Source organism: Lepus europaeus, chromosome 5 (assembly GCF_033115175.1).
Source record: "Lepus europaeus isolate LE1 chromosome 5, mLepTim1.pri, whole genome shotgun sequence".
NCBI lineage: Eukaryota > Metazoa > Chordata > Mammalia > Lagomorpha > Leporidae > Lepus > Lepus europaeus.
This window is the reverse complement of record NC_084831.1, coordinates 46,270,567-46,284,451: the sequence shown is the minus strand read 5'-3', so window position 1 is coordinate 46,284,451 and position 13,885 is coordinate 46,270,567. Positions and strand designations below refer to the sequence as shown.

The following is a 13,885-nucleotide window of genomic DNA, read 5'->3' as shown; positions in this document are numbered from 1 at the left end:
CAAAACCCTAATCTAAAACAAAAGCATTTTGAGTCACATCTGGCTTTTTGTCTCTTTACTCATAAGCTATTGTCCTGATCTAAACCTGTAGTTGGCAACCAGGGGCTCTTTATCCAGGGGCATGGAACAACAGAGTTTCTTCCTATGTCTCCATTATTCCCTAATCTGTGTCTTGTTCTTCTGAATCTCTTCTTCCTAACCCTGTTTCCTGGCTCACAATTCCACATATACATGTGCTAAAAACAGACGATGGTGTTTATTATATCCTCAGTCCCCTAAGATTTACAATAAGTCATTGCAAATCTGATTGATCAATCTGTTGTTAAGTCCGAGTAAATATAGCAGTTACCTCCCAAGTTTGCTGTTTCAAACAGCTGACACTACATGGAAAACTTTGAAAAATGTTTTTAGAACAAATTGGTTCCTTAGAAACATTGTCAAGAGGCCAAACCAAATCCAAGTTCTAGGAATTGCTGTCACATTCAGTTGTTGGCTTTGGTGTGCAACCTTGAGTGAGTCCTTTAAAGAAGGTGTCGATCCAGAAACTGTGCCTGGTCTCCAAACAGTTCGCTCATCAGCTGCCTGACCCAGCCTGACCCAGGGTGCGCTATTAGGCCAGACAAGGCCAGGAGCATTGCTCAATCCAGGATGAACAAAGAGGTCAAATACGCCCTTTAGGAAGATCCTGGAAGAGGACTGTCTCTGAATTCCAGGAATTAGGGAGTGGTTTTTGATCAGCTTAAGTTAAGGTCATTTTCAGACCTGAAGGCAGCACACCTAAAATAGGTGATTGCAAGCTGCTTAGGCCAGTTTGAATGTCATCACTCCAAGATAGCCCTGTGCAAGTTTTCTAAGAAGCATCTCCCTCTCCTCCTTCCTTCCCGCCCCAAACTGAACATAGATAAAGGCAGAATCCCTGGGCCACAGCAGGTCATCCCTGCCGCACCCGCCCACTGCAGGCCACTAAGACTGGGGGGCCTGATCTTCATTCTCACATCGCAGATGGATTTCTGGGGACTTGTCCAAAAACAGCTGGGGTGGGAGGGAAAGAAGAAGCAATGTCCTAACCCAGATGGTTTCTAAACAAATAAAATGTTTTTCAAAGCTTTCCATGAGGCGTCAGCGGGCTTCCAAGTAAGTTGCCAGTCAAGTCGGTATCACGGTATCACCGTTGTCATCTGTCAGGCTGTCGCTCTGCACCGCTCCCTCGGCTTGGTTTCCAGCCCCTACGCCTGTGTCTGTGTTTTTATTCTTTGCATCTGTGATTATGTGAAGAGGTAGCATAGTGGAGGGGGATTCAGGAGTGTGGCTCCCCTGAACACCTGGCCTATTTTAAGAAACAGAGAGAATCTGGGTCTGGAGGAAATGTGACCAGTAGACATTAGGCCCATGTCCTGGACTCTGACGAGCAGGAAAAGAAACCAGACTTTCCTTTCAGTTATTGCTTCAATACCAATCTTTCCCTGAAGGCAAAACTGATAACTCTGTTTTTGCTCCCCAAAGCATAAGTAATCCATCTGAATCCGAGACTGAATTGTATCGGACTTTTTTTGTTCTTATGGTGGTTTACTTCAGATTAATACTGTAGCAGTGTCTGTCTTACGTTGTTTTTCTGTATGTAATTTTCATCTCTCCCTGAACCAGTTGAAAAGCCTTCATCAGCTGCTGGAGGTACTACTCGCTCTGTTGGATAAAGATGTCCCGGAAAACTGTAAAAACTGTGCTCAGTACTTTTTCCTTTTCAACAGTTTTGTACAAAAGGTAAATTACCATGTTTCTGGTATCTTTTCCTGACAACAGCAGTTTTATAAAAAAAATTTTATCCACAGAAAAATTTTAGACAAATTCATGTGAATTCTGTGATTTATGTGATTTTATGAATGTTCTTAAAAGTCATATTTGTGGATTGTACAACTGCTACTTGTAAAAGCTCGGATAAGACATAGGTTCAGTTACCCATTGATCGTAGAATCTGCATTAGACTCCTGTGTATTTAGTAGCCATTGCAAAGCTCAATGAAGCCTGAGAATTTTCTCAATGAGATTTTAGTTACAGTACTTTCTGTATGGAAGTTACAGCATTTTAAAATGTATTGACTCCTTCAGTCACATTTATGTCATTTAGCTCTTTTAAAACACGTTTTTCTCTGGACGGGAGTGTAATTCTCATTCTCCATCTCTTGTGACAGCAAGGTATTCGGGCGGGAGATCTCCTCCTGAGGCACTCAGCTCTGCGACACATGATCAGCTTCCTCCTCGGGGCCAGCCGGCAGAACAACCAGGTAATGACCAAGGCTGCTTCCCGGCAGCCGGTTTGTAGAGCCTACTGCCTGCAGCGCCAGTCCCCGTGTGAGTGCCAGGGTAGGGCAGACGGGCTCCGCCTCGGGGGCTCCGAAAGCCTGCAAGGCACGTGCTGTTGGGATCCTTTCCCTCCTTTCTGGGGCTGCAAGCAAGGCTGTTTGGTTGGCAGCTGGCATGTCAAGTCACATGCTAACCACATGGCCAGAGGGGAGTAGTGGACCAGCAGATGGAAGATCTCTCTCTTTCTCTCTCTGTCACTCTGCCTTTCAAGTAGTTTTACTTCCATTCTCAGGCAAGAAATTAAAGCCCAGAGATGCTAAGTAACTTGTTCCAAGTCACAAAATAAGGAAGGCATGGGTAAAACAGCGATTTCAAAGCCAGAGCCTTTCCCCTGTGTCTAATTGTGCAGGCGGAGTGGTCCTTTCTCGGGTAAGGGAGACAGACTTGCTGCTTGGGCCTCACTCAGCACCCGGCCATGTCTCCCTGCTGCTCTTCCTCAAGTACTGATGCCATCGTAGGCTCTGGGTATTGATAGTGTGTGGAGATTTTATGCTGGCCCTTTTTCCGTGAAAGATCTTTCATAGCAAGGGCACTGCTGACACTGGTAATTGGTTAAATTCACCATAATTCACCTGCGTGTAGAAATTATACTTGGCATTTATGAAGCAGTTTCACTTTGGAAAACATTTTCACTTTTAATATTTCATTTGATCCTCAACCACAAAGTAGGCAGAACAGGTAACATTATGTCTGCCATGACACAAAGAGGTCAGATGCTATTATGATAAAGAACTTAGCAGTGCACACAACACAGTGAATGGCAAAGGCAGAGCCAGGTCCCCTGCTCGCCACCCTCAAGGGCTTTGCCCATTGTACTGAGGTTCCTAAGCACTCGAGGACCTGAACCGAATCCTGGAATGGATTGGTTTTAGAATGTGAGCTGATATGTATGGGGGAGTCCCCTGTAGCTAACTTAAAACCTGGGACTGTTTTGCACTTTGACCTTTCCTGCTGTCAGCACTGAAAAGCATCTGTGGCCCAAAATGTCATGAGCCAGCAGATCCTCACTTCTTTTTCATGTTTTTTCACCTAAAACACGAACGTCTGCTTCCTCTCCCCTGGTGACAGATCCGTCGGTGGAGTTCAGCACAGGCCCGAGAATTCGGGAATCTTCACAACACAGTGGCACTACTTGTTTTGCATTCGGATGTCTCTTCCCAAAGGAACGTTGGTGAGCTCTCCTGTCTGCGACGCATCCGAGGGGCAGGGGCGTGCACTTGTCTGGCTCCGGTTGGCAGCTGGATGGATATTGCTTGTTTCTCATTTGGCTCTTTGATATTTGAGGAACACTGAAAATGTGTGTTTTAACTCGTGTTGAACTTCACCTTAGTTTTACCAGTTTGTCATGGAGAAAGTGAGTCAGTCACTTACCTGGGAAGCGGGAAGATACCTGAATATTTTTAGGAGCCGCTGTAGGATTAACAGCTGATTCAGAGTTCATTCATAGCATGATTTGAGTAACTGAGAGAGCAGGAGCAATAGCCGGGTGTGAGGTGGAGTCTCACTGTGTGAACTTGACTGCGCCACCTCACCTTGCTGATCCTGAGTACGAGATGGAAATGTTAAAGACCATATTTCCCCGGGGGTCACAAGAATCAGTGAGATGATGTGTAAGTGCTCTGTGCAGAGGGGCTCTGTATGTAACGTGTGTCATTGCAGCGTGTTTGGGTATCAGGCAGAGCTGGTGGGAGTTGGTAGCATTCCTCATTTTGTCACTGAGAACCAACAGTACAGTTGGCATTGACACAGCAAACACTGGGATGTCCTAGGTGGCGCGCCAGTGTCCTCACCCACGTGTGTATTGTGTGTTCACGCCACTCCTGGGCCCAGCATGACCGAAACAGCAGCAGGAATAACCATGATGAAGCGCAGCCCCTGGAGAGGGCTCAGTGCTCTCTCTGTGCCTCCGTGCTGTGTTGAATTTACACAGCAAATCAGTGTAGTAGCCCCTACTGTAGGTGGGGAACCAGGATGGAGCCGGCCTTGGTGACTGCTCAGGGCCCACAGCTAGTAAGCGGCACAGCAGCCAGGGTGAGAAAGCAAGCCACTGGCCCCCGAGGCAGGGAACCAGATAAACACCCAGAGTGCATTCTAACGGGAGAGCTGCTTGTGGACCCTCTAAAGAGACACTCAAGGGGGACTCGGGGCTGACTAGGACGTAAAGTCCCCGCCTACTCTCAGTTCTCCTTTTTCCCCTCCCCTCAATTTTTAGTTATTTCTTTGTTTGAAAGAGAGAGACTGAGATCCTGATCTACTGGTTCACTCCCCAAATGCCTTCAACAGCCGGGGCTGGGCCAGGTGAAGCCAGGAGCCAGGAATTCAATCCAGGTCTCCCACATGGGCAACAGGGACCCAACTACTTGAGCCGTTACCTGCTGCCTCCCAGGGTGCACATTAAAGTACATAAATCGGGAGCAGAGCTGGGACTCAAAGCCAGGTCCTCCCAGATGAGATGTGCACAGACTGGTGCCCTAACCACTGTGCCAAATGCCTCCCTGGTCCCCCACCCCCAGCTTCCTCAGCCCCACTCATTGGTCTAAGTCGTAAATTCGTACAGTTCTGTGAAAACAGCCTTCCGTTATGCAGCCTCATTTTCCTGGAAGATGAGGCAGCCCTTCCTGGCGGTTAAATTCTGCTGAGCATGGCCATTATTTGAGGACGGTTGTTTGAGGACCAAGTGTCTTGTCAGCCACAGCTGCGGGCGTGTTTTCATCTTGTCTTGAGCGGGAGTCACTAGGAGCCCACAGCTCCAGCCTAGGCATACGTCAAAGCGAACAGGGCCAGGTTTCCTCGTGTCTGGCCTTGCCTCAGACCAAGGGATTGGTTGCATGTGTGAATTGTAGAGTCACCCACCTCATGGCTGTCTGTGGCGGGGAGTAGCACCAAGTGACACAGCTTTTGTTCCTGGGTCTCTCCTAAAGCTCCTGGCGTATTTAAACAGCGGCCTCCAATTAGCATTGCTCCCTCAAGCCCTCTGCTGCCCCTCCACGAGGAGGTAGAAGCCTTGTTGTTCCTGTCTGAAGGGAAACCTTACCTGTTAGAGGTAAGTACTTGTTCTAAAGCCATTGTCTGCTATAGTTAGTTTCTCCTATTTGAGAAAAAAATGCCTTTTGTTACTAGTTACATTTTGCAGGTTACTCTGCTGAAGAGGTTATTGGTAAATGAAGAACTGCTTTTTCCAGATTAATTTTTCTTCCTGTGTGTGTCAAAAAGAAGTCACTCATAGCAGAGCGTATCAGTCCTCTGTTTGATGAGGAGCTGGGCCTGCAGGCCCGCCTGGCCCCAGCAGGAGGCAGCATAACACTTCTCGGTCACACTGCTCAGCTCATTATCTGTTAGGGGTTTGTTCCCAGCACCGGGCTGTCCCCCGTCCTGGAATGCCGCAGCTCTGACTACACAGGTTCTTCGGGCCCCGGAGTGTGAGAGCCCGCCGCCCGTGGTCGTGGCACACGCTGAGTGGCCCTTCCTTAGTTGGAGCCGCCACTTCCTCCCAGAGCTGCACTTCATGGAGCTAATTTTCTGTTCTCTCTCCCATAACCTGATCTGCATATACCTGAATCTATGAACAGCGTGTCATGCTGGGTTTGTATTTTTAATTACATCAGCAAGCTCTGCTACGTGTCTTTTTTTCCCTTAAGCTTAGCGCTATTTTTTAGACGTATCAGTGATTGTTTTGATCACTGAGGAGGCATTTGCCTCTGAAAACCTGATGAAAGTAATGCTATCCCCAAAAATGCACATTTGCATGAAATTGTGTGACGTTTCAGACAGGCATAGCATCTTGAAGGCTGACCCGTAGACTCCAGTGGTGAAGACAGCCTGCCTCAGGGCCCTGGCAGCAGAGCGCCCACTCCCTCAGCCTGCAGAGGAGCCTGCACCAGCCTGTGCCACGCAGAGGGAGCAGCTGGGTGATCTCTTAAGCTGCAAAAAACAGGAGGTTACTGCCTGGACCCTGAGCCCTGGCTGCCTTCCTGTGTCCAGAAAAGAGGGGTTATCATCCCCTCCTACCCAGTGACCTCCCTTCCTCTCCCTCCTGTGGAGTCTCCCATCAGCCATCTGGTCCTCCTCTTAAGGCCAGTTGACGAGGGCCCCTTACAGTTTCCCATGTCAGGTCACTGATGTGAAATGCTCCTGGCCCTGCCCCCTTCTTCGAGCCCCACCGCCACCCCTCCACTGCAGAAGGAAACCAGTTGCTGGTTTTCCCCCTCAGTCCTTTTCCAAATGGGTTTTGTCTGCCCTACTCCCCAAATCCCTGAACCATAAGTCAGTGCTTAAACTCCAAACCCTGAGCGGTCCCGTCTCTTTCCTGGGCCTACTGGCACCTGAGCTGGGAGGACATGGCCCCATCTGGGTTTTTATAAATGTCTTCCTCAAGTTCAAACCTGCAGCTGTGAACCAGCTGTGTCTTTATTTTTTTAACTTGGTAAGCCAATACTGGGCTTCGTGGTTAGGGAAGGTCTGTAATGTGAAACAACTTCTTGTTGACATTTTCTCCCATTGTGAATAACCCCAGAGTCATACTCTTTTTTTCCTAATTACTAAAACCATTCTCTTCCCCCTGGTTTTACTGTAACCTTTGGAAAAAGGAATGGATGTCATCCCTTTTAAAAAAAGACAAGACAGAGCAAGCCTGCTTTGAGGTAGTGTTGCTGACCGTGTGTGTGAGTGGAGTGCCGCGTCTTCCTCCTGTGTCTCCCCCAGGTCATGTTCGCCCTGCGAGAGCTGCCGGGCTCGCTGCTGGCGCTCATCGAGATGGTGGTGTACTGCTGCTTCTGCAACGAGCGCTTCTCCTTCACCGTGCTGCACTTCATCAAGGTGGGCGCACGCGCACGCTGCGCAGAGGCCCCGTGCTCCCGTGCTCCCGTGCTCCCGGGCGGCGGTCTGAGGAAAACAGTGCAGGCTCATTTTTAACTGAAACAGAACTCAGAGCCCCCTATTCAGTGCTAATCACTGTGAACATTCTCTTGCTGTATCCTTTATTTAACCCGTTATTTCCTTTTATTTTCTATGCATGTATTTTAACATAATGGGGATTTCATTGTCTATGATTTTGTCTTTGCTTCCATTTGACATCATAAATATCTTCTCATATCATTAAGGTAATCGCTAGGTATATTTTCAAAGTAGCCAGAGTGTTTGTTTTATGAACTTTGTTTTCTTCATGTAGTGCATCTTAGCACATTTTTCTATTTCATAGGTAATTTTTTGTATATGTCACTCAAAGCATGTACCCCAGGGCATTCTCATTTGCATTTCTTAGCTACACCAGCATATTCTGGAAAGCCCAGTACAATACCTACCTATGAAAATGTGGGTCTCTTTAGTGACTTAAATTCTTCCCTTTGCTTTATTCCGCTCTCCTTCTTCGTAATTTCATGGTAAAGTATCATGGAGTGTAGGAGCTGAAAGTACCTTAGAGGTTGTTTATTTCCGTCCTCAGAGCTGGCATTTAGGGAGACTGAGGCCCAGGGAGGAGAGGTGCTCACCCAAGGTCAGCCAGATGGTGGTGGAACTGGAGCTTGGATCCGGTGTTGTTGACTTTCTCCCCCCTGTGTTTCCAGTAAAAAGTTACTGGAATGTTAATGCTTTTTAAAAATATTTCAGAATCAGCTAGAAACAGCTCCACCCCACGAGCTAAAGAATATGTTCCAGCTACTTCATGAGATACTGGTAAGTCATAAATCTGATGCACTTGGATTTATTGGTTAGCATGTATTTATAAATAAAAAGTTAGATTTCCTGTATTATTTTTCTGTGCACTTTATCTGCATTTATTGAGTTCTCTTCACATCAGTGATATACTTTGTGCATTATTGATTTAGAGATGAGCAGTCATAAAACTCACCTCCCAAGAGCTCAAAGTTTGGAGAAGCAGCCAAATAAGTGTAACAGCAGTTAGCGTGTGAGCACAAAGGAGTACTGGGTGCTGGCTCACCCCTGCTGAGGCCTTACGCTAGATACAGCACCGGGCTGAGCACCAGGGTGAGCTTGTTCAAACCTTGTGACAGACTCCATGGATAAACTGCTGGCCTTGGAGCTCCTCGGATCTTAGCCGTGTACTTGACTTACATGTGCTCTGTTTTTAAGAGCCATGAAACTGAAATAGAATTGGTTGCAGGATGCTTTCCAGTTTCAGAAATGTGAAAAGCAGAAGAAAGATAAGTTATGATCAGTAAGATAACAGTATTATGGGGGAAGTGAGATTGAGATGTGGGAGTAGGAACCAAGTAGAGCTTACAGGAAACCCAGGCCAAATCGCAAAAGGCTTCGGGTACCAGTGCTAAGCACATGGACTTTTCCTTCGGCCAGAGTTGCACACTAGGGCTGGGGCCCAAGTTCCTCCTGTATGCTTCTTTATTTGTGTGATTTTGTTTGTTTGACCCAAATTGTATTTTTTTTACATTTCGGATTCTATCCTATCTTGCAAAATGGGTGATCTCATTCCCTCACACAGCGGTCGCCTAGAATAGCAACCGCATGGCCCGTGGATGAGGCCTGTGCTCTCCAGTTTCCTTTTTGTCTGAGATTTAACCCACTTGGCTCATTTTGGTCATCTTCCCAGGCTCTGTAGGCATGAAGTCTACAACCACCGTTGTCAGTTCTGGGACTTAATAGAAGGGTTCAAAGCAGGAGAGTGGCATGATCCAACTAGGTCTCTGAAAGAGTTGTTTTGGCAAATGGACTAAAGGAGAAAGCAAAGGGCCAGCCCTGTGCTGCAGCAGGTTAAACCACTGCCTGCAATGCCAGCTTCCCACATGAGCGCCAGTTCAAATCCTGACTGCTCCACTTCTGATCCAGCTCCCTGCTAATGCACCTGGAAAAGCAGCAGAAGATGGCCCAAGTACTTGGACTCCTGGCTTTGGCCTGTCTCAGCCCTGGCTTTTATGGCCATTTGGGGAGTGAACCAGCAGATGGAAGATATCTCTGTGTGTGTGTGTGTGTCTCTCTTTCTCTTTCTCAATCTGTGTGTGTGTGTGTGTCTAACTCTGCCCTTCAAATAAATAAATAAACAAGGAAGAAGCACAGTTGGGAATTGGAAGACCATATATAGGAGACTATCAATAATCTGAGTGTGAAACAACAAGGCTTCCAACAGGGAAGAGGCAGAGGGTGGTAGGGACAAGGGCAGATTAAGAAGAGTTTAGAGCATCAATAGAATTTGGTGACTGGTTATAAGCCAATGAGAGAGACTAGCCCTAAGGCCCTGGAAGAGAGCAGGAGGGACTATGGTACAGAGGAAGCATTTAGTAAAACAGTTTTTGAGAAAATACATCTTGGGCGCAATTTATTAGGAGCCCGTCTTTCTGGCCCTTTGCCTTCTTTTGGTCCTAGTGCTTCTAGAAGCTTTGGCAGATTATCACTTCCCAAGGGGAAGATCGTGTGTTGCTCATCTGATCAACCGCAGACCCATATAGTTTACTACATTGTGCCCAGCTCAGTGCCGAGAACCAGAAATGAAGCAACCAATGGGACCCAGATCCAGCCTGGTCTAACATGGTGCATGCTTTCACATAAACCCTTAGAACCTGTGCAGTAGCAAAATGTAGACATGCTTTGCTAAGTAAGTTAGCGATGAAGGGCTCAGGGTCCTGAAGTACATGCCTTCATAACGCACAGAGCACTGCCAGAAGGGTTGCCAGGAAGGTGTGTGTAGGAAGTGGGTGGATCTTTAAAGATTAATAGCTTTTCATCTTGGTTTAAAATTTAAGATAGGTTTCAGAGATAGGGCAGTCGGTGCGGTATTTGTTTGTATTGGGTTTTGTTCCATTAGAAACTAAATCTCTTGTCTAGAATTGTAAAGAAGGCACCAGTGGCTGAAACCCAAGTTCTTCCATTTACCAACCTTTGCTTCTTTCCGTCCCTCCTTTCACAGGTTATTGAAGATCCCATACAAGTAGAGCGAGTCAAATTTGTGTTTGAGACAGAAAATGGATTACTAGGCAAGTATGCCTGGCCTTCTGGGCGAGGGTCCAGTCACTGCCCCCCGGCTTAGATCCGTGAGCAGCACTGGAGAGTGGTGGGGCCGTTACGTTCCCTCATTCTGATCAGGAGAATTAAAATCCCAGGATCTCGTTCCTGCCTCAGTCAGTCAGGGGCCGCCTGGGTCCTGTGACCGAGGCAGGTGAGATTCAGGGGTGCTGTGGGACTCTTCAGCAGGTCGAAGGCCACTTTCTAAGGCAGGAAATCTTTCCTTCCAGTCCGCAGCTACCGGGGAGGGAGACTGAGAGCTCACACTCAGGACGTGGTCGTTCCACCTGGGGTGGGACTGTGCCGGAGTCCAACATCCACTATAGGATTTTGTCAGAGCTGTCTTTTCAGTAGCTAAATTGACCTCCCTAAGCCTTTAGAAAAAGTTGAGTTTGAAAACAGTCTGATCCAGCTTCCACGGCCCCGACTTCTCTGGAGTCATCACAGGATCAGGAGGGGGCCCGGGCTGCTGGCATTGCAGAGAGGAGATGTAAGGCAGAAGGTGCTGTGGTCACGCCTTCCAGGCCACGCTGCGGGTTGGTGCCTCTATCAGAGCAGCGGCAGGGACTGAGTGTCGAGTGTCTGTAAATCCCTAAAATGCGAGATGTATGTGTTGAATTGAACCAACACCATAAGTTTCTGTTTATCCAAAAAAAAAAAAGAAGTGTTGTAAACACCTTCCCTCACTAGCATGGTGTGTGGAGGAGGTCTGGCTTCTGTCTGTGTGAATAATCAGCATGTATAAATGCAGGTTCCTTTTCATTTCTCCTAAAAGTCAACCTCAACTACCTCGCATGCTCTTCAAACACATTTAAAGTAGTGTTTTCCCCCTTAGAATTTGGCGGGTTCAGTGAGTGAGGCACTGCCATGCCTTTAGTTAAGTGACAGCTTACCTGTCTGCACATGAGAGTGTCATTTTCCCAACGGGGGAGCCCGCTGCCTGCCGTCTCGGCCTCTGCTGTGAGCCTGCCCTCTTCTCTCCCTCAGCTTTGATGCACCACAGTAATCACGTGGACAGCAGTCGCTGCTACCAGTGCGTCAAGTTTCTTGTAACTCTTGCTCAAAAGTAAGTACGGACTGAAAATGCAGGCAAGTAATGGTGCTTTAACTACAAGGAAAATATGACCAGGGGAAGTGGGCGGGGGTGGGGGCGGAGGACGACAGACTGCTTTGTTTTGGTGCCTTGAAAACCTAATTCAGGGTGTGCGTGTATGAAAGGCACAGTGACCTGTCAGGATGGGCTCAGAAGAAGGTAAGGAGGGACCAGGAAAACAGTAGTCAGAGTTGCAGAGTGACAGAGAGACAGAAGGAGCTCTTAGGCCAGGACTCCATCCCGGTCTCCTGCGTGGGTGGCGGGGGTCCAGGTACTTAGGCCATCATCTCCTCCTTTCCAGGCACATCAACGGGTGCCACAATGCCGGCCCCAAGTTCCTGAATCTTTACTTGTGGTCTCTGATTAATGTAGCCCAAGCACCAACTCTTTCAGCCTCTAGGTTCCTGATTTCACTATAACCTCTCAAGACACAGAGCCATTTCACTTGTAGCTGTCAGGCATTCGTGGCTGCAAGCACTGTGCCGATAAATACTCTATTATTTTACTTAATCTTTGTAACAGCCTCATGAGGTCAGATAGTTGGAGTGGTTACAGATCACATGTGGCTTACGTGAGGACCTTAGCATTGTAGCCCTAACGCTTGCACACAGGCTGATTAAAAGCAAAGATTCTTTTCTTTAATTATGGTAAAACAGACATAAAATTTGCCATTTTTACTTGGTTTCGTATGTGCAGCTCAGTGGATTAAGTATGCACACGCTGTGCGACTCGTCCCCACCATCCGAATTTAACATAATTTAACAGAACATAGAAAATGCAGAATGTAACAGCAGTAACTAATAATAAGCAGAGGGGAGTACGGAGCAGTAAGGAACCGTAGCAGATAGTCACGTGAACGTGCTCACCCTTCTGGTGATGGTGGGAGGAAGTGAGGCGAGTGGCGCCGGCCTTGGGACGTGGCCTGAGGCTGCTCCTGCCCATCCGTCCCTAGGACGCTTCTCTTCGTGGCCTGAGGCTGCTCCTGCCCATCTGTCCCTAGGACGCTTCTCTTCCAGAACTGCAGCTCTGTGCCCCAACTCCCCAGTTGCCCCTGCCCGCAGCCCTTGATGTGACCGTGAGTGCTGCAGGTACTCAGAGTAGTAGGCTCCTGCAGCATTTGTCTTTTTGTTAACTGACTGACTTCGCTGAGCGTGATGTCTTCACGGTCCATCCATGCTGCAGCATCTGCCAGAATTTTCTTCCTTTTTTTAAGGCTGAACAATAAGAGGGACCCCCCCAAAAAATTCATAGAAAATGCATATTATGAGAAAACTGCATGGGTTTCAAAGTGTTCTGCACCAAAATAAGCTCACCATGTAATTCCATTTTTCCATGAATTTTTTGAAATCTCTTATTTTACTGTATGTATATAGCACATTTTGTTTATCCAGTTTTTCAGTCGATGGAGCCTTGGAAAGTAAAGGTCTTAACACTAGAAGGAACCCTCGCGGATTGCCACGTGGCTGCTTCCTGTGTGACAGCCCAGAGTGGCTGAGCACACCACACCACCTTCGCCGAGCCTCACACCTCGGCATCGTTACTGCTGGATTTATTTTGCTCCAGATTTTCACTGATTCTTAGGCACAGGAATCACCTTCCTTGGACTTAGACCAGAGTAAGAAAGTGAATCGGTTAGACTTAATCTGCACTTGAGCTTCCTAAACAGACATAAGTAGAGCCCCGTCACAAGAATGCATGCACACCCATTATGCAGATGTCAGTACTGTGGCCACCAGTGGGTGTCAGCCTACTGTGATTCTGGATTCGCTGGCTGGGCTTGATGTGGGCAGCATGCTAGCTCAAGTGTCTGCCTCTGACTGGCATTTGTGAGCAGTGCCGAGGCCACTGATGTAGCTGATGTCAGCAAATGGCCCAGCCCAGATTCTCGTGTCCCTGCCCGCACTCATGCATTCTTCAGTCACTGCTCACATGCACATTCATGGCCATACAACGCCTAGCACTAACTCCAAGTGTGAAGAATAGCTTTCTAGATAGGAAGAAGTGGGCCAGCGCTGTGGCTCAACAGGCTAGTCCTCCGCCTAACGGCACCGGCACACCGGGTTCTAGTCCCAGTCGGGGTGCCGGATTCTGTCCTGGTTGCCCTTCTTCCAGGCCAGCTCTCTGCTATGGCCCAGGAAGGCAGTGGAGGATGGCACAAGTGCTTGGGCCCTGCACCCCATGGGAGACCAGGAGAAGCACCTGGCTCCTGCCATCGGATCAGCGCGGTGCGCCAGCCGCGGCGGCCATTGGAGGGTGAACCAACGGCAAAGGAAGACCTTTCTCTCTGTCTCTCTCTCTCTCACTGTCCACTCTACCTGTCAAAAATAAAATAAATAAATAGATAGATAGATAGATAGGAAGAAGTGGAAAGGGGTGATCTCCAGGATCATGCTTTAAAACTATCTCCCCCATCCTCTCATTTTTGCTTCTTCAAATCACAAAAATCAGAGGCGAATTTGTTTCT

The 13,885-nt window shown here is 47.9% G+C and overlaps 1 protein-coding gene across 1 annotated transcript in view; it reads left to right on the top strand.

Moving 5' to 3' along the window:
- Window positions 1-13,885, top strand: part of USP24 (ubiquitin specific peptidase 24) — a 156,435-nt gene that overhangs the window by 136,175 nt on the left and 6,375 nt on the right. Inside the window, exons 57-64 of the mRNA XM_062191402.1 lie at window positions 1,645-1,761; window positions 2,189-2,281; window positions 3,429-3,531; window positions 5,282-5,403; window positions 7,062-7,175; window positions 7,965-8,030; window positions 10,234-10,300; window positions 11,316-11,394. Coding sequence (XP_062047386.1) covers window positions 1,645-1,761; window positions 2,189-2,281; window positions 3,429-3,531; window positions 5,282-5,403; window positions 7,062-7,175; window positions 7,965-8,030; window positions 10,234-10,300; window positions 11,316-11,394 — 761 coding nt within the window. The remainder of the gene's footprint in view (window positions 1-1,644; window positions 1,762-2,188; window positions 2,282-3,428; window positions 3,532-5,281; window positions 5,404-7,061; window positions 7,176-7,964; window positions 8,031-10,233; window positions 10,301-11,315; window positions 11,395-13,885) is intronic.